Source organism: Fulmarus glacialis, unplaced genomic scaffold (genome assembly GCF_000690835.1).
Source record: "Fulmarus glacialis isolate BGI_N327 unplaced genomic scaffold, ASM69083v1 scaffold807, whole genome shotgun sequence".
Classification (NCBI taxonomy): Eukaryota; Metazoa; Chordata; class Aves; order Procellariiformes; family Procellariidae; genus Fulmarus; species Fulmarus glacialis.
Window position 1 is genome coordinate 33,207 of NW_009224853.1, and position 22,405 is coordinate 55,611.

The 22,405-nt window shown below is 38.2% G+C and overlaps 1 protein-coding gene across 2 annotated transcripts in view; it reads left to right on the forward strand.

Moving 5' to 3' along the window:
• The first annotated feature begins 673 nt into the window (after positions 1-673).
• Positions 674-22,405, forward strand: part of DAB1 (Dab, reelin signal transducer, homolog 1 (Drosophila)) — a 109,894-nt gene continuing 88,162 nt past the window's right edge. For both annotated transcript variants that reach the window (XM_009582258.1, XM_009582259.1), the window contains exon 1: positions 674-877. In XM_009582258.1, the coding sequence (XP_009580553.1) occupies positions 811-877 (67 nt within the window). In that variant the 5' untranslated portion in view covers positions 674-810. The remainder of the gene's footprint in view (positions 878-22,405) is intronic.

Genomic DNA, 22,405 nt, shown 5'->3' on the forward strand with positions numbered 1-22,405 from the left:
CAAACAAATGCGTGTTATGTAAAGCTGTAGCTTGCTCCCTAAATGTTACCTTTTTGCCCCCTATCCCATTTGTATTTTGTGGAAACTGTAAGGTTTAACTGTGTTTTCGGAGGTCTTTGCAAGAAAAGTTGCTAGATGGGCATTAATTACAGCTTTGTTTACATGGAGGCAGATTCTTTTATACTGGAAACATTATCATAAGCAAGAGGAGTGACAAAGTATGATGTTCTGAGTGTGAGTAATGACTATATTTTTCATTGGTCTTTGTTCAAGTAGGAGAACGAAAGCATTGAAAGAGCATTTGAGGACTAAAAAGCTGAACTTACTATCTGGCAATATGTTTTTACCTTGGAATTGTTGCATTTAAGAATTGAGTCCTTGCAGAATTTTTTGCTTTTGGTGACATTTTCAGCTAGTTCCCAGATCGTAGTCTTTGTCGTCCAGCTGCTGGTCCAGAAGTACAGGTCTTCTGTACACCTTGTGTGGTGTCTCTAGCCTGTGAGGACATCTCAGATATACCAAAGCATCTAAAATTGTGGGCAATTGACTCTGTAGATTGAGAACCTCATAGGTTTCTTCCTTAGTAAGCTTGCAATGGCTTGCCCTTTTTTTTTTTTTTTTTTTTAATGTTTTAAACTCAGAATATGACCATTACATTTTGTTTCCTTCTTTAACAGCACTCAAGAGGAGTGAATGAGATGAACTGTTTGAGTTACAGTATCTGAAAGGCTAAATTATTCTCTTGGAGAGACGTTCTAAATGAGCCTGACCGAGATCCTGGATCTGTGTGAAGAGGACTAAGGATATAGGATGTCAACTGAGACAGAACTTCAAGTGGCTGTTAAAACCAGCACAAAGAAAGACTCCAAAAAGAAAGGTAGTGCCTCATTTGTCTTTATTCGTATGTATTCTGTACTTTAATAGCTCCTACATCAGCCACCTTTTATGCACCTGTGATTCTTCTGTTACCTGTGCGCTCAGTGAAAGTAAAATTTGTTAATTTGGTGGAAGTCTGGTATGGGAGCATGGGATTTGATTCTCTGACATTAAAAATATATCTTATTGAAATATATTTAAAATCTAAGACAGAACTTATGTATTACAGCTCATGAATTTTTATTCAATATGTATATTGCAATTGTTTCACAAGTGGAAATACAATTTTAAAAATTACTCTTCGCAAAATATAACTTTGTTTTCTCTGTTGATAAACTCATTGTCTTCTAAAAGCTTTGTTTGTGCTTTGTTTTGAACTAACTGGAGCTTAAATGCACTTTCTGTTACTGGAGGTTGAATCTTACTGAAACTTCATGAGATAACTCAGTAGCAATCTATAGAGAGGTTAATTGTAATCTGGTAAAGAAAATATGAACAAGGAGGAGGAAAACTCAAAATTAGGGAGAAGCTATGAATAAATATATGGTTGGATAAGTTCATATTTGTGTTTACAATTTTGCATCAGATTGTAGGACAGTTCTGCGGACTGATGAGCATGAGAAATGGGACGATACGAATTTGGTGCTTCTGAATAGGAGTACGGAAAGATTTTTAGTAGGGATTTTTATCCTTAGATTTTTATTAGTATTTTTATTGCTTATGGGTTCAAGTACTGATGTACTTGGAGGCCAAGACCTTGAATTGTAGTGGTAATTCATGTTGTTCGTGTGGCTGTCTTTGTTGTTTGTTGTTTTTTTTTTTTAAAAACCTATGCAGATAATGAAATTGAGATTGAAAACAGCTTTAATATGAATTGTGCAAATAAAATAAAAAAGTAAAACAAAAAAAAAAATCATACTTAATAGTTTTAATACTTAAGGCAAGATTTGAACGTTCATGTAAGCTTTTCAGTCTTTTCATGGGTGTATAATTTAGCCATTTACTTCCGAGGATTTTTTACAAATTTTTAAGACAAAAAAATTTCTCATCTTTGCTCATATGTGTGCGTGGCAAATTTTACTCATCTTAGATATCTGATAACTAACTTGTTCAACTTCTGGGCACTTACAACTTTTACTGCAGTGATTCTACCAAACCTGTAATTAAGGCCTAGTGTTTGCTATAGCTTTTGTATCAGAAATCTTTATATTAGCATTTTTAGAAAGAAACACAGCAATTGAACATTTTAAGTGTTTTTTTGGGAAGATGGTTTAGAATCCTTATGACTACTTTAGGCCTAAACTCACAAGGAAAAAATGATTCATTTAAGATAAAAAAGCTGTAGTTTGGAAAGGCAAAACCAGGGGAACTTTGATGTAAATGAGGATGTGACCCAAGAGAGATGTTCAAGGCAAGTAAAGAAAGTGAAGATGGTTTGGTTGTATGATCATTCAGTATTTTTGGGCAGGCAGGAAATTAAAAAATGTCAGTTCTTTGCAATACGGGTAACATCTTTTTGATGTGTGTCTCCTATGTTATGTTATTTCTTCTGCTGGAGGGTGAAACTCTTTGAAAACAGCAAACAACTGTTTTAGGAACTTGATGTTTATGCTAATATAATATTCAGCATCCAACTTCTAAAAACATTTTCATAAATCATAATAACGGAATGCTTCTCTGCACAAAATCTGCTTTTATCCGCCAAATGGAAATTCTGAGAATTACTGCTGAGAAGTATAAAATATATTCTGTGACAGCGATCAGAGCTCCCTGCACCACAACAAGTATCTGAGGAACTGGAAGGGACAGTGTATGGCAGTAGCACATCTCCAGAATTAATCTTGTTCTGTATTGTATGTGCAAGTCTGAGTGTATCCGATTACATCCAGCCATCCAAAGCCCTCATGGTATACTGAATGCTTTATACAGACAAGGTACACAATTCAGACAGTGTTTGCTATTCAAATCCCGCATAATGAAAGTCAAAAGAAGCTTGGTGTGCTCTTTTACTTGTCATTGAATTGTATGTATTTGCGTATATTTCAACAAATGAGCCCTTCCCTGTGTAGTGTGAATGATGGACATGTGAAAAACAGGGAATTTTTTTTCTTCTTTTTTCCCCAAGTTCATTAACTGCGAGCAGTGACAGGTAGCAAGTACTAACGTGAAGTTTCTAATGGTACTAATCAATGAATTTGATTATACAATGAAACTCAGTATTCCCAAGAAATTAGTCTTTGCTTCATAAAGAGAAATTTCAGCTCCAGTGTATTTCCAGCGAATCAGGTTTTGTTGTACTTCTGCAAGAGCCACGCAACCATTTCCATCCAGAGCAGGGAGGAGCCTCTTTTGCTGTATTATCTACTGTTCTGGTGGTTCTCCTATCATCTGCAGTTCACAGTACTGCGCTGAGAAAGAGCAGTAAGTTTGATAATAACTTTTTAATGGAATGACTGTCCAACACTTGTATCCCATGCTGAAGATCTGGGGATAAGGATTAGTATGGAGTTAGAGCATGGGACTCGGTTCTCCCCTGATCTCAGCATAAGTCTTCTGTGTAGCATCAGTTAAATCTTTAAATCTCTCTATATCTGTTTAAGAATACAGTAAGGCAGTGTTTTGTATTTGAAATGTTGAAATAATACAAAGCTTAATTCCTAAGATTTGTAAGGTATATGAATATAAAACATGATAAAATGTTGCATGATAAATGCAAGCTGCTGTTCTTACTGAAGTAGAATGGCTCAAAAGAAAATGTTGGTTATTCAGATGATGCGACTTGTACACTTGTGGCATAGTGCCTATCTTGAGTTAAGGCACTGTAACATCATTAGTTAAACAAACAATTTAATAACCTGGACAGGTTAGAGGAAAGGTCCAGGAGGAGTCTCATGATATTCAAGGAGGGCGAATGCAAAGTCCTGCTACTGGCATGGACTAACTCCCTGCAGCAGGGTAGAATGTGTGTTTGAAGATCTTTTATGGTTTCTTATAATTGCTTTTAGACTCTATTGCATAGATTACTGATTTTTTGGTGACAGGGAAGTAGTTTGATTTCTGCTGCAGACGGGGCACGTGGCATTAATTCTCCTGCAGAGTTACAGATTGTACCAAATATTTCATTTATGTGTTGGGAATACTTACCCCTTTTTGTAGTCATACGCAAAGCAATTCTCTCACAAGAGATTATTTAAAACATTTCTCATTAGGCACAGTGGTTTTATAGCCGTAAGCTTTCTAGTCATAGTCAGCTCTTCAGTCTCTCTCCATTGTCATCAGAGCTGGTTTGTAAGGCAGTATTGTGTTCTAAACACTGAAGGATTATTACTACAGTTAGGACGAGAACTTACATACAAAATCGTCTCAGAAGCTGCTATTTAAGTAGAATCGCAGTTGCGAAACACTAATGTACAGTAGGTAAGTTCAATATTAACATGATAATATCAAATTGTAATTTTCTGTGTTAACATTATCACCCTGGATAATTTTAAAAACAGGCTATTAAAAATCAAGTACTAATTTTGCCTTTTATTCAGTCAATATTGATCTGATGGATCCAGAATTCAGTGGTCTCTAGAAATGCTACCTGGTCATACTCCCAGCACAGGGTAGGAGTTTTAACTGACTTGAAGACGTAGTTACAAAAATGGAGGTGAGCCAAGCACCTCCCTTCCTCTCCAGATTCTTGCTTTTTGTTCCATGTACTGTGAAGATGCTTACCAGTTGAGGACCTGTGTTTTCACCGTGACCTCCACTGCCCTCCTTTCTACATTTACTCCATCTTATGAGCTTACAGCACACTAGATGCTATTAGAGGAGATTATATTTCTGCCATCCCCCACCTCCAGCCCGAATCTTCATGCCACTCTTGACTGATACCTACTAGTAACTGTGCTGTAATTACCTTTTTTGAGATCTTGCTCAAATTTTAAAAGACATCCTGAAGAGGTTTCATGTTGCTCTCTAAAAGGAAATCATGCAGAATTCTCAGGAGATTTAGAAAGCTCTATTCTAGGACTTTTTTGGTGATTTTTTTGTTTTTCCTTCTTTCTGGTGAATTTGCCAAAAATCATGTGTTCTTTAAGAAGCATTTAGAGAATTAATGATTGAAATAATGCTCTTAAAGGCTGATTTTATTTCATTTGTTTATGTCATCTGGTTCATTGAAAGGTGAATAAACATTAAGTGTTTGTACCATTCAGGATAGGAAATTAGAATTTTTTATTAGCCAAAGTTTTTAGAACCATAAACCATGTTTGTCTTGTAGTACATGGGGGAAAAGACATTTCTAAGTGTGTATGGATTATTGAATCAAATTTGAAAACATTTACTTGAGCCTATGGGAATTAAAATTTATTTAGAAACCTCTTTGGGGGAAATGTGTTGCATTGTTGTTGAATCCACACTGATAACTGCCTTGGAAAATCCCTTCTTGCAAAATTAACTTAAACAGGAAAACTGAAATGGGAGGTCAGTAAAGAAGTGAGCTAGGCTGCCAAATTTGAATGCAGATCTGCATCTGCTTGGGGGAGGCCAGGAGACTTTTCTAGGGATTTGGTTTCTTCCTCTTGCATTTAAATTCTGTAATTATTCTATTTGAAGCTTAGGATTTTTTGCAAAATCATCTCTCATTATATCCCCTATACGGAATCCGTAGTAAGATTTTTGAGTCAATTTTCAAAATGACAGTGACTTTCAAAAATGGAAGCAAGATCCAAAGAGCAGCTCAGGGATGTTGACAATCAGCATAACGATCTTTGATGCTAAGGATCCCCATGGGTGAAATTCCCTTATTTAATAGGTTTCCACTGCAATGCATGGGAAGCACGTGGCATTTGGAAACAGATTTCATGGTAGGCAGACCGCCAAGCTGGGGATTGCCGTAACTAGCCAGTAGGAACATGAAATTTAGAGGGGGTGTGGTGTGCTGTGTCTCTACCAGAGCTAGATGCCTTCTCACAGCCATGAGTTGGGCACTTCGTTTGTCTGAATGAACATTCAAGTTCTGAAGCTGTACTTGAGGAGGGAGAGCGAGAGCGGACTCCGCTCAGGGAGCTGTTTAATGCCAGGTAAGGGATTACCCTGCTTGCACCAGCAGAGCAGAGGGTCTTGCCTGGCAGTGCGTTCGTGGTGGTAGAAGATGCGAGCTTGATCCTTTTGGATCAGGATGGCAAAAAGCTTCAGTGTCCCATTTTGACGGTCTGACTACTAACTAAAAGGAGTGCAGTGGCTCCAGGACCATTCACGTATATCAGATTGGGCCTCTGGCGGAGCCACATCTATTTCCTGGGTCTTTTAAACTCTAATGAGAGAGTGGAGTCTGTTAACTATCTAAAGGAAAACCTTTGCATCCCCAGAAGCAAAACCCTAGTCATACTAAGATCAAACAGGAGGTACCTAGTTAGTTTAAAAGCCTTTGGGGATAAGCAGCCTTTAAACAAGGTTATGTTTTGTCATTTTCAGTTTTTATTATAGGTGCCTAATGTCACCCAAGTCCTGTTTCGGGTTTCTTAGACCTCATTTGAATCTAATCTTCGGACTAATCATTGCTAAGTTTTAGAGTGGGATGGAGGTTTCTGGTCGATGTGAAAGTTGCAGTTTTGCTGATACGTAGAAATCTTGATGCAGTTTTTACAGGTTCATTTCCAGATTGGAACTTCAGTCTAAATTAGTAAGTGTTATGAACAATCGTTGTTGATTTTTTTAAAATTATTTTTAAATTATTATTATTGAACTTTTTTTACATTACAATCAGCTAACAACAATTAAAGCATCATCACTGTAATGAGGCATTTCAAGTTGTCAGATTGGTTTAGGTTCATTTATTTTTCTGATTACATAGCTAAGATTCACAGAATCCAGCAAAATTCAAATTTGATCTAAAGAGTAATGAAAGGGGGGCACAGTCAGGAGCTTATTTCATTGACAGGGAGTGGATTTGCTTTGTTTCCTTGCAGTACTTATGAGTTTTTCAATAATTTATAGATCAAGTAACAGCAACGTTAATTGATACACTAATTGAGTCCACATGCCTGCCTTTAACAAATCTCTTTTGTGAAGTGGTTACTGACAATATTAATTGCACATCTTTTGAGTCTTGATATAAGTTATGAATTCATTCTCAAGTTAAAAGAGGGTGGGAAAATCATTAATTTTGACATTGTGTAGCTATAATTAACAAGAGTTATCCAATAACCTATCGTAAATTAGAGAGCTCATGAATTCTATTTTAAATATCGCGTTCAACCAAAGGGGGTCCACAGTTGTGTTAACTGCAGCATTCTTTGGAGGTGATGGATGTTGTCTCTTGTTGTGGTTAAAATGTTTTTTAATTGAGAGAAAGGTATGCCTAAGTTAAGGTTGGAGCTCTGTTACTTTGCTGCTCCTCAGTAGAGGAATCGATAATCTCTTGATTGTTAAGAATAACATTTCCTGAGAGCTTCTGTTATATTATCATTTCTCAATGTTTTAACAGTCGTCAAAGCATTTCAGTTGAAACTAGTAATTAGGAGCTTAATGCAATGCGTGTTCCACGGAGGATTTGACTCATGTAACAGTCATTAAATACAGGTGGGTGTTACTGTGCTCCAAGGCTGGCTGTACATTAGGAGATCTGTTGGTTGCTGGCAGTGAGGATCACCTATGCATCCAGTTCAGCCCGTGCTGTACATTGTTTCTGGCTTCATCCACTTACACTATTCAACTACGTCTGAGATTTGGTTGAAATATGGAGAAAGTGAGGGGCTGGGGCTGGTAAGGAGGTAGAACTTCCAAACAGGCAAATAAAGTAATATTCAGGGAAACTTTTTGTCTACTTGCCGTCATTGAAAAGACTCCCAGCGCAGTTTGTATTGGGACATTTATGAACAAAAAGTTTTGTTTAGAGAGTTCAGGGAAGAAAATTCTGTCATGTAATGAATGTAACTGAGCAGGAGTGCCTTAATTCATCCAGTAGCTAAAATGCCTCTAGAGGTTTGGATTAGTGCAGGTTTCCTAACATGGCTCACATAGAAATGTTCTACAGGCACAAGTATGTTGATGATGATAATGTTTTATATCATTCTTCATCCAAAGATATTTGCTTGCCTAATAAATATTAATGAATGACATTTCTGTCAGCGTGTTGCATTACGTGCATTTTGCCTTTTCCGTTGACATTGTGGGGAAATTCTGCAAGTAATAATAAAATACATCAAAGTGTTATTCACTGTGAAGTACAGGTTAGCGGTAGCAGCTGTATTGGTAAATGCTTCCATTTTGCTGAAGGGAAATCAAAGGCAAGTAAATCTGGAAAATGAGCTTGATCCGAGCAATCTTGGAAGCATTGAACTGCTCACCAATTTTCTCTGAAATAAACGGATAACGCTTAGCAGTAATGTCCACATTGTTGCATTGTATACATTTTCATATTACTAGGGAAAATTCCTCAAAATTATATAATATTATATCTATTTTATATATTATATAATATATTCCCATAATTTCTGGGAAGTAATGAGCTTTCATGACCTGTGTACATATGGGGGAAATGTAAATTGTTTTCAAAAGTGGTTAGATCTTTGCATCAAAAGCCAGAGCTGATCTCTCAATTACTTCCTAAGGTTACCACAAATCAGGGTACAGATTGATATAGAATCTGAGGGTCCTGTTTCTTAATTTGTGCTCTAACCAATATGTCTTGGTCTCTCAGTAATGATATCACCATAATTTCATTAGTCAACTTGTGAAGAAAAAAGCATGGAGCAACATACAAGTTAAAGGAAACATGCAGGTTTTAGTTTGTGTATTTAAGCAGCCAGAAACAGAAGTGTTTAGCTAAATGTCTTGGTAAATGAGTCACAAAACCTTTAGCTGAAAAATAACTGTGTCCTTAATGTTTAATGTCATTGACATTTTGAACACTGACCACTTACTGTTAAGAAAAACTTGCCCACAAAATTGGTAGCCTTTTGAAATATACTGTGGCTGAATTTTAAGCCCTTCATTCGTGCCTTATGGCATATTCCTCTTTAAAAGCTCAAAGAAATATATAGTGAATTTGGCCAAGTAATAGGTTCAGACTCCCTGTGATAAATATTTCAGGCCCAGACATTCACTGTGCTCCTCAGGAGTAAAAAAAAGATGTGGCTGTGATCCTTGTAGATGATGTGCTCTAGCTATAGAATCAATATTGACATTATTGGCCATCCAGAATAAAGGTAATATAGTATGTAATATATTTGAGTTGTCCAACGGCACACTGGATGAATGTGTTTAAATATAACATTCCTCTTGAAAAATGAATTCCTCTTAGAGATAAACGTGTCCTCAGAAGTAATTACATATTATTTGTATTATTTTTAACTAAACATTGTTACATATAATAGCTAGCGTTAGTGTAAAGACAGGATAAAATGCATTTCTCTGCTTTTACAGTTGGTTGGTTTTGCAGATGAGACAATATATTTAGTTTGTTTAACTAAATGTGTTTATGTGGGTCTTTTGTATGAAACAAAGGGCTGAAAAAAAAGGCAAAATAATTTTTTCAGTTTTTTAAACTAGGCCAATTGATGGTGAAATCATGGGTAGGTGTATTATATGCACTTAATCTTTTTTTTCCACAATTCTTTTCTTTCGATGTGTATTTTAGTGCAAGTGCCGGATGATCAGATCTTAACGTCTGTCTATGGATTTTGAGCAGGCATAGTGAGTATGAAAAAGAATCAAGGTCCCCTGCAATGTGAGCTACAAGAAACTAGCAATCAGTGCCACAGACGACTGAACGCTTTTGTTTTTTCCGGAAAGGAGAAATAAGAGTACTTTTTAGTACCTTTGCTCTCCCAGGAACATGCCCCAAAATACGTGTGTAGAATCCTGGAGTCCTACATGAAACAGGTTTTGAATACAAAGGATGTGTCTCTCTGGAGGGTGACAGTAGAGGAAGCCCTGACAGAGCTGAGTAGCGAATATGGAGACATTGCCAAGGGTCAGACCAGCTTCTGTGAGTGGGTTCTGGCCCCTGTGAAATTGTGGGAAACCTGTGTTCTGAGAGCAGAGTGGTGGGGTGTACAATAATCGTAACAGAACCGCTCAGGGTAGTCCTCATGCTGTGTACCTCGAGAGTTTTTCTTGTCCTGTTCACCTGCCATAGTGGTTTCTGTTGCTAGTTTCCTGGTGCCTGTAATGTTAAAATCATGAACGGCTGGATGGTAGACTGATGGTTTATGAACCTATGATCCTGTTAAGTCACTTTTTTTTAAGTGACAAAAATATTTTTTCCCTGATAGTATTAAGAGCACTTGTTGCTTAGAAAAATATAGCGTCCTTTATGAAGTTCAGAAAGATTGTAAATTCAATGCATTAAGTTACTGGTACTCATCAGCTGTTCACTGAAGACCTCCATCATTAGGGACCACCTTCTGAAACCTCTTCTTGACTTGAATAACTTCTCATTCTGCATTCAGGTAGCATTCACATCAGGACTGCTTTGCATCCCGCTAGTCCAGAGCTCAGGCTGTAGAGGCCTCTGTCTAGCTGCATGCACGCATTAATGGCTCATCACCAGTAGGAGCTGCACCATGTTTCACAGTTAGTGCTCTGTAGTGAGGCATTTTCCAAAAATGATCCATTTTCTAAACCATGAAAGAAGGCAAGTCTTCCCTGCTTGAATCTGTGTAGCCTCTGTGAATAGAAACTGTACGTGAACCCAAGCCATAAGGAGCAAATACTTTACCGCTCATTGACATCTTTCCTTCTACTAGTAACAGTAATGAGGCCAGAGCTAATATCCCAGCACTGAACTAACCTGAGATTTGGAGAAGGCCATCTTTCAGTCTGTTGCTGTCTGGACAACCATGTATGGAGGCACTCTTGACATCTTACACGACTCACTTTTCTACTTTGACCCTCCCTGAGGCTGGTGCCTCTCCCCCATAACCTCTCTCTGTAGATGAGGATCAGTGGAGTTGACTCACTTCTGATTTAGATAGTGTTTATCCTATTCTCGTTGCCCAGGCTGAAACACTAAGCCATAGAGGTTATCAGTTATTTGCAAGCAGGTGAGTTTACACACTTTATTTACTATAGTACTGTTGGCTTTTCCCAATTTCTTTTGTTTTCACTGTTGTGCAGCACGGGAGGGCAGTTGCCAACACAATATCCATTATTATTCTGACAAGAACAGAGTAGCTTTCACTTCCATTTCTTGGAGACAGCATTACTCATTGCTGCAAAACAGTAATAAAAATAGGAGAAGTAAGGCAAATTCTCATTTGGCTGCCGAGTTGTGAAAATGCTCTTCCTTGCTCCAAGTAGATCAAGTTTGAAGTGGAGGTGTGAATAGTGTGTGTCTCTCTGGGCTTTGTGACTGTTTTGTGATGCTTGCATTACGGAAGAAAACAAGCTGTTGCTCCATCAACACAAAAGTCAGTATGTGTGGAACCAAAGATGTTAATACGATCATGTTTCCAGAATCTTCCATTAGAGGTAATTGAATCTGGTGGGCTACAGGGCCCAGGGGATTCGTCCTCTCCTGATACAAGGCTGCTGCGGTTTGGTGTATCCAGGTCCAGGCTGCAGCAAGGCTGAGCACGTATTCCCGATAGGCGTCTATGCACACACACGTATACACTATAAACAGCCATACATATCACCCCACGCAGAGCAGAGCTTTTACCAGCACCCACATAATCAGAAACAGCACCTATATACACATGAACGACACAGATGGCTCAGTCCTGTTCCTCCCCTCTGGTTGATCAGGTATGAAGTTTGCTAGTGGACACACGCACATGCACTCGACAGTTTTCTCCATAGGTGATATTAGACATCCAGTTTGTCTAGTAGCTGTCCCTCCCAACATCAGTCTCCACCAGTTTTTGGCACCTGAACCTCAGGGTGCCTCAGGAACAAACCAAATCACACTTCAAGTCATGCGTGTTCTCCTGGGTTGTGGGTCACTTTTTTGGGAGGCTGCTATGTGGCTGTGTAGCACAGGCAAGCCTCTGCTCTTCCCTGATTTGTCCTGGCTGTGAAGGGGGTGATTTCTTGTGAGGGATTCCTGGGACAGCATTGTGTCCTCCTACCTTACCCATAACTGACCTCAATGAATGCAGCTGGGGAAGGTGGGAGATCCTTCTGGCAGTGATTTCAGTGGTGGTAGGATGTCCTGCTTTGGGAGAGCCCTGAAAAGTTGTGCAAAAGCACAGAAAGTCTAGCCTTGACTTCACAAATATTAATGTTTCACAGCAGTCTCTTCTACAAATGATGGGAGGAGCAGCTTTCTCTGGAGTCAGCTTGCTTTTAATGTCTACCCCATTTTAACTACTAGCAAATGTTGAACAGCTAATCTGCGAACTATAATTACACCTCTGATTCTTTTAGTTTAGTTAGAGGAGAAATTGTATAGTGAAAAGGATGATTGGGGGAGTGAAATGAAATTAAGCATAATAAGTCTTTTGAGGTTAGCTATTAACTTCATTTTAAAATATAAAATTGTCATCAAAGTAATAAGAGGGTAATATTTGCACGTCACAATAATGTGGACTAGCATGCTGATAACTAGGTGGAAGGCAAAAACATCAGTAGTAGCTGACTGAATTAATCTTTTTTTTTTTATACCTTGTGTTGCCTGTATGAGTTATACATTGAACTCAGATGTACAAAGTCACATAAAGTGAATTAAATGCATCAGGGGAATTGAGTGTACTCTGTACTTGGGCATGGCTTAAGTTTAATATTGATATGGCTATCTATGGGTGTTTAATATTTGCTATATGTAGTGTAGGGATGTTTATGGATTGCAGTTTTTTTAAAAAAATGCACAGACTCTGAAGTGTCTCTTTAAAAATAATGTGTTATCAGCCCTTCTCAGTAAAACTGGATGTGGAAGAACACAGCCTCTACCGTTGTGGGCACATCAAAAAGATGGCCATGCTAGACACTAGAGATCAAAATGAAAGCTACCTACAGAGTTCTTTATCTGTCTCACCTATTTTCTTCCTCTTTGCTAGACTATAACTAAAGTAATATGTTATATCTATACCTCTGTATTTAATTGCATTAAAGAAATGCTGGGGCTATAAGGTTAAGCACTAAAATTCTAAGGAAGCACAGACTCAAAGTTGCCTCTGTAAGCCTAATTTAACATCCCTTCAGGATATACATTTTCATACAGTTTTTAATGAGCTGAGCTCATACCACTATTTCCTGGAGACCTTTGCTCTGTTCAGTGAATGGAAGGACAGTGGTCAGAGAATGTGCTCCATTTGGTGCTTCTTTCTATGCTTGACAGTCAGGATGGAGCTGCCTGCTTTGTTTGCATGATACCCCAACCCGAACGTGAATACACAGGTATTGATGGAAGCACCAGAAGATCTAAGTTCTTTACATCTTAAAAAAAATTCTTTTCATGTATACTTAAAAAAAAAAAAAAGTCTAGCAACGGGTAGGGGTTGTTTTGTTTGTTTGTTTTTAAGAGGATTTGAATGATTTTGAGAAGGCAGTCTGATAAATAGCTTTTGCAAAAGGTCACATCATAGGAACATGAAAGGAACTGGAAGAAGAAAATAGTCACAATATCCAAGCTGACAGTGGTGCTTCAGTAAAGTAAAAAGGAAGACAGATTGGCTCATGTGAGAATTAAATAAGGCCATAGAAACTGTAGGTGTTCGGGAATTACTCTTGGATATTTTTTGAACAAAATGAGCAGATACGTTAACAGAGGAACTTTTTGTAGAGAAGTATTGTTTTCAACTAAGGCCTCATTAAGGAAGCTTCCTCAGATGCAAGGTAACATTTCAGAAAGAGAAGCTTTGTGTCAGAGGAGTTGGGGATCCCTCCCATTCACAAGGACGGGAAAAGAGCTTGACCCTCATGCTGATTGTGGGGCATGATTTTGGGGGGAAGTCCTATAGCTCTGGTGATTACCCTGGGCCACTTTGGCATATCAATGTGTCTCACCATTTTCTTTATCCTTTCTTCCTTCTTTGTTTGCTTTTGCAGCTCCCTTTTCCTTTTGGAGAATATCAGAACTGGAAAAATCTGAATATTTTGAATGTGGGTCTTATTTTTGAGCCAAACTTAGCTCAAAGAAGGGAACAAGAAGTTTAAAATGAATAGTCTGAATGACTGGAAATCAGTGCAGGGCTTCAGAGGGGTGCAGTCAGACCAGTATTCAGGAGAGGGGTTATTTTGGCAGCATTTTCTGAATAAATAAGAGATGACCAGGAACAAGTGACAAGAAAAGACTGAGATTGCAGCAGTTGTGAAGAAGTTGATTAAGATACCGATGCTTAACATGGCCACAGTGTTAGAACTGAGAGGGATGAACAGTCTTTAATGATATTAAGAGGAGGTTTATTAGAGGTCATCTAATTCTATTTAAAATGATGGAAAGGCCCATACTTTGCAGCTCATCTATATGTGCATACGTTAATGAGGTCCAGGATAATGCAGGTTCATCTTCTTTCTCTTTAGGCCAAGTCTTCCCTACTAGGCAAGTGTAAGTAGTCCCACTAACTGCTAGACCACTTACTTCAATGAAACAAACACAAATTGGGTGTTCAGAAATAGCTTGAAAGGAGTTCTAACAACCTGAAAGCCTGCTTTAATGCTAATTTGTAGGTTCATAGGTGTTTTTTTTTTAATGTAGAGATATTTAAGAGAGCAACAAGGATCCTGGGGTCAGATCTTGTGAAGTAGTGAACCTTTGTTGTGTTTAAAAACATTTAGGATGTTATATTAATTTCATTATTCATTCATTTTAAATTATCTCATAACCATTTTCAGGGTCACTTCAGCAAATAAAGTAAATATATATCCCATATATTTGAAAATCTAGTAAACTCTCTGCAGTAATTCCTTAATTCAGTAATTCCTCATATTCTATTCAATGCATAAACTGCCAATATACTGAAAAGATTATGAAGAACACAGAGGAGGTTTGGTTTTGGTTTTTTGTGGTGTTTTGTTTTTTTTTTTTTAAATCTTGTGATGGAACCAATCATTTGGCTAAATGGCTATAGAGCAGTTGGATACAGGAATTTTAGTAAGTGAAATTATTGTGCGTTTGTATGAAATACTTCATGTGTTTGTATTAAACCCCTCGGTTCTTAAAACAAAAGGTAATTTAAAAAAAAAAAAAGAGGGAAGATTTGGATCCTTTTCATAATGAAGCAATCAATGCAAATTTAAAGATGCAATAAGAACTTTTATAAACATACTATGAAAATGTATTTCCTGTCACCTGATGATCATCTGTTAAGATAAACACATATAAAGATGTCACTGTTAACAAGTAACTGACTTGATGACTCTTTGTTACTGGAGTCCAATTTCATAGTAAGGCTTTTGCAACGGAGGGAATTTGAAGCCTTGTAATTTTGAAAAGCAACTGTAGGAGTTGTTTTTCACCTTTTACTGAAAAGTTCAGCTTCCAGGAAAGTCATATCAACATTTAATCTATTTTTGAATATTTCATAATGAGAAAGTTCATTTCTGTAACAACAAACGTACTCCATCTTTTGTAGTGAAATACCAGACTCCTGGCAGCACTTCTGTATTAGCTTGAAGTCAAGAGTGGCAGCCTTTCTTTTCCTCTGTAATGGTACCCACAGTCTCTTTCAGATTGTGGGGTCTGAGACTGCAGGGCCTGTTGGCAAAATGCAGCATTTGATCTCCATCAGTTTAACCATTTAAGGTCTAACAAAGTGTGGAATAAACTTGTGAATGAGTTTTTGTGTGGCTGGAGTTCAAAAGACAGAAAGAACACATGGGATGAGGGTGGTGGAGTTTCTTCTTCCCAAAAAACTCTCTCATTTAGAGCTGTTGGCAAACACAAAAGAGTAAGACAGTCAGAGCTACACCTTTGTGCAGAATTATCAAAGAGGACTTTTACGTTTTATTAAAAAATACTAAATTTGTATGCCGCATATTACATATTGTTTTTCCACTGCTGAATTGCAGGGGAATGTGCTAATTGGAGGTAGAGGGGGGAAAAGATACCAAAGGCGCATCTCTTAGTGTGTTGTTTCAGAAATGTGAAGATGTCTTGAGAAATGTAATTTGAAACTCATGTGAATTTACTGACCATCAGATTAACTCAGCAAGGCCAGTATCACATATTCTGTCCCTTCTTCATACTCCCTTCTGTACAGTGTATCTCCAGCAGATAAGTCTAAACCATTACAACATCATCTTCTGCTAATGCCCTCTAACCTCTGCAGGCCACATTTTGTCATTTCTGTTACCACACTAATTATATCCAAACACAAGTTGATTTTTTTTTTCAAAGCAGATGATGTTCGGAGGAGACTGAATTCTCTAAGGTTAGTAATGAAATTTCCATTTGAAGTAACCTAGTTCAAAGGGAGAAATTTCCCCTTTCGGTTTAGACCAAAGGTTCTAAAAGCCTGAGATGTGAAAATAAAGAGGCACTAGCTATAAATACCTTTAAAATTATATCTCTTTAGACTTGCTGAAATGCATGGTTAAGCTTCTTTCTTGCTGCTTTAAAATATTCAGGGTTATTGGCCTGCATTAAACTCAAAACCCTTTAAATACCTTTTTTTTAACCAAGTTATTCAGACTGACAAGTTGAAAGATTTAGAAATGGGAGGGGAAAAAATGTGAGGGGAAAAAAACAGGTTTGAAAAAAGGAACTGGGTATCTTCTCCTAAAAAAATAATTTTAATATTTTTGCACACAAAAGTGAATTATTTTAATTGCCAATAGTAGGTGTATAACGCAACCAATTCCTTATTGCCGGTATTGCTTATGTAAGCTGAGCATCCCTGGAATATGGGTATTTAGTCAGCCAGACTTTCGTGTCTAGAAAACATTAATATGCTTATGGTGGTATAACCAAGGCAAAATATTCGGAGTACATCACCTTTCGAAGTTCCTTTGCCAGCATTTAGAGTAAGATTTTCATTTGATCTGTTGTGTGTGATGGGCATTGAGGTCTGAGATTTCATAGTCAATGTGTTTCTATTCATCAGAATTTCATTTCCTTAGAGATGTTAACTTACTAGTTTACTCACCTCAAGCCTAATAGTAGTATTAAGTTAATTCTAAGTCACAATTGTTGAGGGAAACACTTTTTTTCATGAAAATTTCAACTTTGAATCTGGAATTCAACCATTAGATGAGAGAGTGTGGAGTCCACTTAGAACAACCTTGTCCCAGTGTATGCAGCTGGATCAGTTCTTGCCCATACGGTGATGGTATTCCTGCAAATGATGATGTTTCACGTACCAATTTAGAAAGGGAACCGGATCACAGCCTGATGCGAAGGCTGGCAGTGAATCCCAACAGTCATTACATTAAGCTGAAGCACTAGATTGATTGTATGGTCGGAGGTAGCTCTTTATGCTTCCTTTTTAAAAACCTTGTAACACATAAGTGGTATTAAAGATGGCTAGATTGTGCCAAAAGTGTTGAATAACTCTGAGTATATCAAGCCATTGTATCCTGCAGATTTTTATTTCATATGTCAGATGGAGGTGTGGCTAAAGCTTCATATGACTCTTCTTTAATATACTTAACCTTTGCACCAAAAGCATTTTTATTCATGTAGTTGGTAAGTATGAAAGGAGATTGGAGCAGCATGCTATTGCAAAACTCTGCAAATGCTGTAATCATGGTATTAACCTACTTCAAAAGCTTAGGACCACGCTCACTTTGTGAGGGTGGTAAGAATGTTTTCATCACTCCGAGTTCACTGACAAATTTTGGAAACCAAATCATGTTCCTTTTATTCCTTCTTTAAGTGGAAGGCTACAGTGGAAATGATTGTTCTATCTTACATTCCACTTAAAAGAATGAGAATTTCTTACACATTTTCTGTGCCTGCATGAGAAGGTTTGTATTTATTGCTGCTGTCCGTAGATGCAGAGATTTTCCCAGCACCCAGAATGTTCTTTTAGGAAAAAGAATGAACGGCTTGGCATATCCCAAAATAATTTGCCAGTCAACTTTGGATTCCAGCTTACAACAGCTTATAGTCATTACAAGTGGAGCCCTTTCAGCTCTTTAGGCACAGGAAACGAGTATAAAAGGCAATGCTTATGTGCACCATGTACAGTTTTCATGGTTACAATGTCAAAAGATTCCATGTGTCTAAAACTAACCTGGTTCTTTAGGTAGAGACCCACGTATAGAAATTTAAGTGTGGTCAGGTTTGTACCCGGCTGTACATAACCTGATGCCTCTTTCCAGTTCTTACCTCCTGCAACTGAAATTCAGCTTTCCAGATTCGCTAGCATGATTTTGGGAGTGCTGCTCTATGTGAACAGCTCTGTTAACATGCGAGTATGTTCAGAGGAAGTCACATGGAGCAACTGATTCAAAAAAGGCTGAGTTGACCCCAAAATAGAGCATTCAAGGAAAGAAGACTAAGAAGGGGGAAGGAATAGAGGAACAGGATTGCTCTAAATAGAGGAAATGATCTAGAAACACAGCTTTTTCAGAAGGTATTGAACAAAATAGTAACCTTTAGAAATGGTTTCATGTCTCATTTATCATTTAAGGATCAACTTTTGTGTTCTCTTTACTCTTTATTTTCCACATTAGCAAAGATAACTAGTGCAGCTTTATATAGAGATGATTACTGGAACTCCAGGGAACCGGGATGTGGCAGGGAAAGGATCCGTTGTGAAAGGGCAGTGGGGGGCATCGCCCGTGGGAGCACAGGGAACTACTTTGTTGAAAAAGCACTTCCATGATGGCAAAGCCATCAGCCACTGTCTGGAAGAGCAGACAACCAGCAATACTGGGGAACTGAAGAAATGCAGACATTAAATATCATTACTGAGGGCCATCCAAAACTTGTGTTTAAGACATCTCCTGATATTAATCCAGAGTCACAGTTTATTGCAGGCATCTAATTACTACTTCTGTACCCCTGCTCTCCCATGAGTTTTCTCCTGTATTGCCTCTCAAAAGCATCAAGTATAAAACTGGCACCAATCTCATATTGCCTGTCAGACCCCACATGATTGCAGTGCAGGCCTGCAGCTGCTTTCCTGCTTGGTATCTCCGTAGGGTAGATGCTACTAGTTGGGTTGACCCAGCTGCACCTCAGGTTTGTGCCGCAGAGTGGGACACAGACCAGGCAGTCGTCTCACCTGGTGAAGCCCTTGGCTGAAAGCAGCCCTCCTAGAAGGCATGCCCACTTGCAGCCTAGCTGCAGGGCTCACTAGTTGACCCAGGAGAGGCGTGTAGTCTGTACTGTTCTTGGCTATTGCTATTAATCCGGTTTATTAATTTTCACTAGCCATCGTGCCTGTACCAGACCCACAGAACTCGGTATGTGGTCACAGCACTGCATCTCTGGCATGCTTTATCTCCTTAGAAAGAAAAGAAGGTGGGAACCATTTCTAGATAAACGATCTCTGTTTTCCCTTCAATTAATTTTTAGTGAGAAGAAGCAGCAGCCAGTTTTCTAGTTTTAACCCCATTCATAATAATAGCAACTTGGCAGCAACAATGAAGAAGGGAAAATTCACGCCTTTACAGCTAAACATTTTGTTCTGAACTGTATTTTAATTACAAAATGTCACGTCGTGATAAATGAAGCTTTCTTCTTCTAGCTGGTTTCAATTAAATTTTGTTTTAAAAAGGAAGAATAGGTTTTAATAAGGCTCAAAATACATAAAAATATTTCATTTTTATTTTAGTGGAACAAAGAGGATTTCAAAATCAAATCAGTATTGAATAACTTGAAGTTATCTTGGCTGTGTGCCTTGGTTTCTTGCTGTCCAGGTTGCTCCTTTTACTGGCCAGGGTCACCACTGGCTCCAGTGGGTGTTACCTTTCCAGACACTGAAGTGCTGGATCCCAGATGCTAGCAGAAAAAGTCAAACCAACCTTGTGGTTACGGTTCCTCCGTGCTTAGAGTTTTTATGGAACTATGCACACAAACATGGACTCATTTTATGATTAAGGATGTTGACTTAAAGAAAGAAGCTGTTTCCAAGCACTCTTGAAATTCCAGCAAAGTACCAGCAAAAGGATTATTATTTTGTCTTAAAAATGAAGTTGAGCCTTTATCCTCTAATACATGCAGGTCAGTGTTTGTCGCAGTGTATTCCAGAATGCCTGGTCCTGACTCAATAATTAGACTGGAGATATTGCATGACCTCAGAGATTCATCCGGAGCTGAGAAAGTTAATGAAAGCCATGTAGGTGATAAATTTAGATGCATAGGAAAGTGAAGTATTCAGACCTTTCTTGCTTAGGGTTCTTCTGAGCAGCAGCACCCAGTTTGAATCACCAGGAGGTGACTGTCGTAACACCAGCGGAAGAGCCGCTTGAACTTCGTTCTCAGTAGCTCGAAAAACAATTGCAGCTTGCTCTGGGAATGAGAGTTACTTACCGAGAGAGCAGCGTAGGTCAGCTTGGGCAGGGATATGCTGACATATTGTTTGGGCAGTATTCTTGACAGCTTCCATTTGTTTTTCCAGCTAAGTGGAAAATTTAACCTGCAAATTGGAAACATTTAGTGAGATAGTGAAATAGATGCGTTTTAAATAAGTAAAAACCTGCCTGAGAAGAGCAGGAGTCTTTATTCTTCACGTCTCTTGGGTAAGTTTGGGCTTGAAAGATAAAGGTCTCTGCTGATAGATCTTACTGTGGTGAATAAATCTGATGCTGTAAAATAACAGTTTTAAATTGACTTTTGAGGTAGTGGATTCATCAGAAGACAGTTTACTAAATATATTCTGTCTGGATCCTATCTAAAGTGCTATATCGTTCATTAAGCTCCAGGCTGAAGTATCTTTGGTGAGATTTCATGTAAGCAAGAAAACTACCACAAAATGTTCACACTCTTGCGGGAAACTAAGAAGAGATAATTAATTTTTTAGTTTGCTAGAGCTATCCCACTTAAGACGAATTTGCTGGGAACACTGCTTTGGAACCAATGCAAAAGTTTTGCACATTTAATGTGGTGGGCTGAGCTCTCAGTTATTCCAAAACAGATCTGCTGAAATCAGTGCAGACAATTTTAGAAGTTACCAAACCAAGACAATATTTTAAAATTATGTCTCCTGTTAGCTGAAACCAGACTTCTTCAGCACAGAAATGTGTTTTCCTAGAATATACGTTTTTTAGTTCAAGCTACACACATTCTCATGGAAGATTTTGGAGATGACCAGTTCCAGTGTGGATGTTGGCTGGAACAGTCGCACTACCCTTAGGCAAGATGATAAGATGTGCTTGTTGATGTTGCTGCCTGTGAAGCTATTTATGAATTTACAGTTCAAAACAAGCATTTAAACATTGCTAGGAAATTAAGAGGCAACCAATTTTCATGACAATCAGGAATGAAGTAACTTAAAAATAGTTATGAGCAGCCTCCGTACATTAGTGTGTCAGTGGTCTTGTGGAGTTGCTGAGGGCAGGGGACATGGCAGCGATTTCAGGGAATCGATGGCCCGGGTGTCTGTCCATGGCACAATGTTTAGATAAAAGAAAATTTGAAAAAATAGCGCTATCCTCAAGATGAAGGCTTCCCCCCCAGCTAGACAACAAACCCACAAAATGTTGCAGATTGGCCTCAGATTGGCTAAAAGCCTTAAATTCCACTTATTGCTGGCTGCTGGGCAGTGCATCAGCCACGTCCAGGCTCTTAATGGAGCGCGCTCTGGTAAGGGAGTGTGATTTTCTCTCTAGGATACCTGAAATAAAGCTGGTTCTCTAGGAAGGAGAGATTTTAAATATCTTGTCGTTATGAAGGTATTTTGGTCTGTAAGAATAAACATATATGACTCCAGGTTTGCTGCTTGCCAAATTGTGCAAAATACTTTGAGGAAAATAAATAAATAAATAAATATAAAATAAAAATGATTTTTTTCTAGTTATCCTTTAAATGTGAATAAATACACCTTTCAATGCAAGATCTGCCTAGTTTTCATATGGTCAACGTAATATGGGTTGTATACATGGCAATTTAATGCTGTGAAAAAATCTTATGGCAGTGAGAGAGACGTGGCAAGCCCCACAGCAGAGTGTGTTGGAAGAGGAGCACGTAAGTATTTAACACCAAGTCGCTGCTAAGTGTGCAGAGGCTTTATTTTCTTTGTTAGTGAAAAAGGCAGAGAGGTTATGGAGTGCAATTAAATTGGAATTTCTCTAAAATTTTCATTTTTAGAGAAATAGAATGAAATTGCTACCGAGGAGAACGGAAAAGCTGCTTCAGAAATCAAACTGCTATTATATTCAGTGCTTTGTAAATACTGCTTGCTCTGTGTTGGCGCAGGTTTGTCACTGTCACATAACATGCCCATATTCACTAAAATAAACCTTTATTTCTCTTTTTTAGACCCATTTTTTCCCTCAATCTCTGATAAAGCCACACATCTTACTGTAATGTGTAAAAGGCTGTAAATGTTTTCATCTCTCGCAGGTAAAATATGCAGTGTGACATAATTAAAATATGAAAATAGTCACCGTATTTCTTAACCATTTTTTTCCTTTCATTTGGCAGCACGTTGTCAGGACATTCCTAATGAATCCAGTCTGCAGCACAGCAACAGAAGCTGATCTCTTT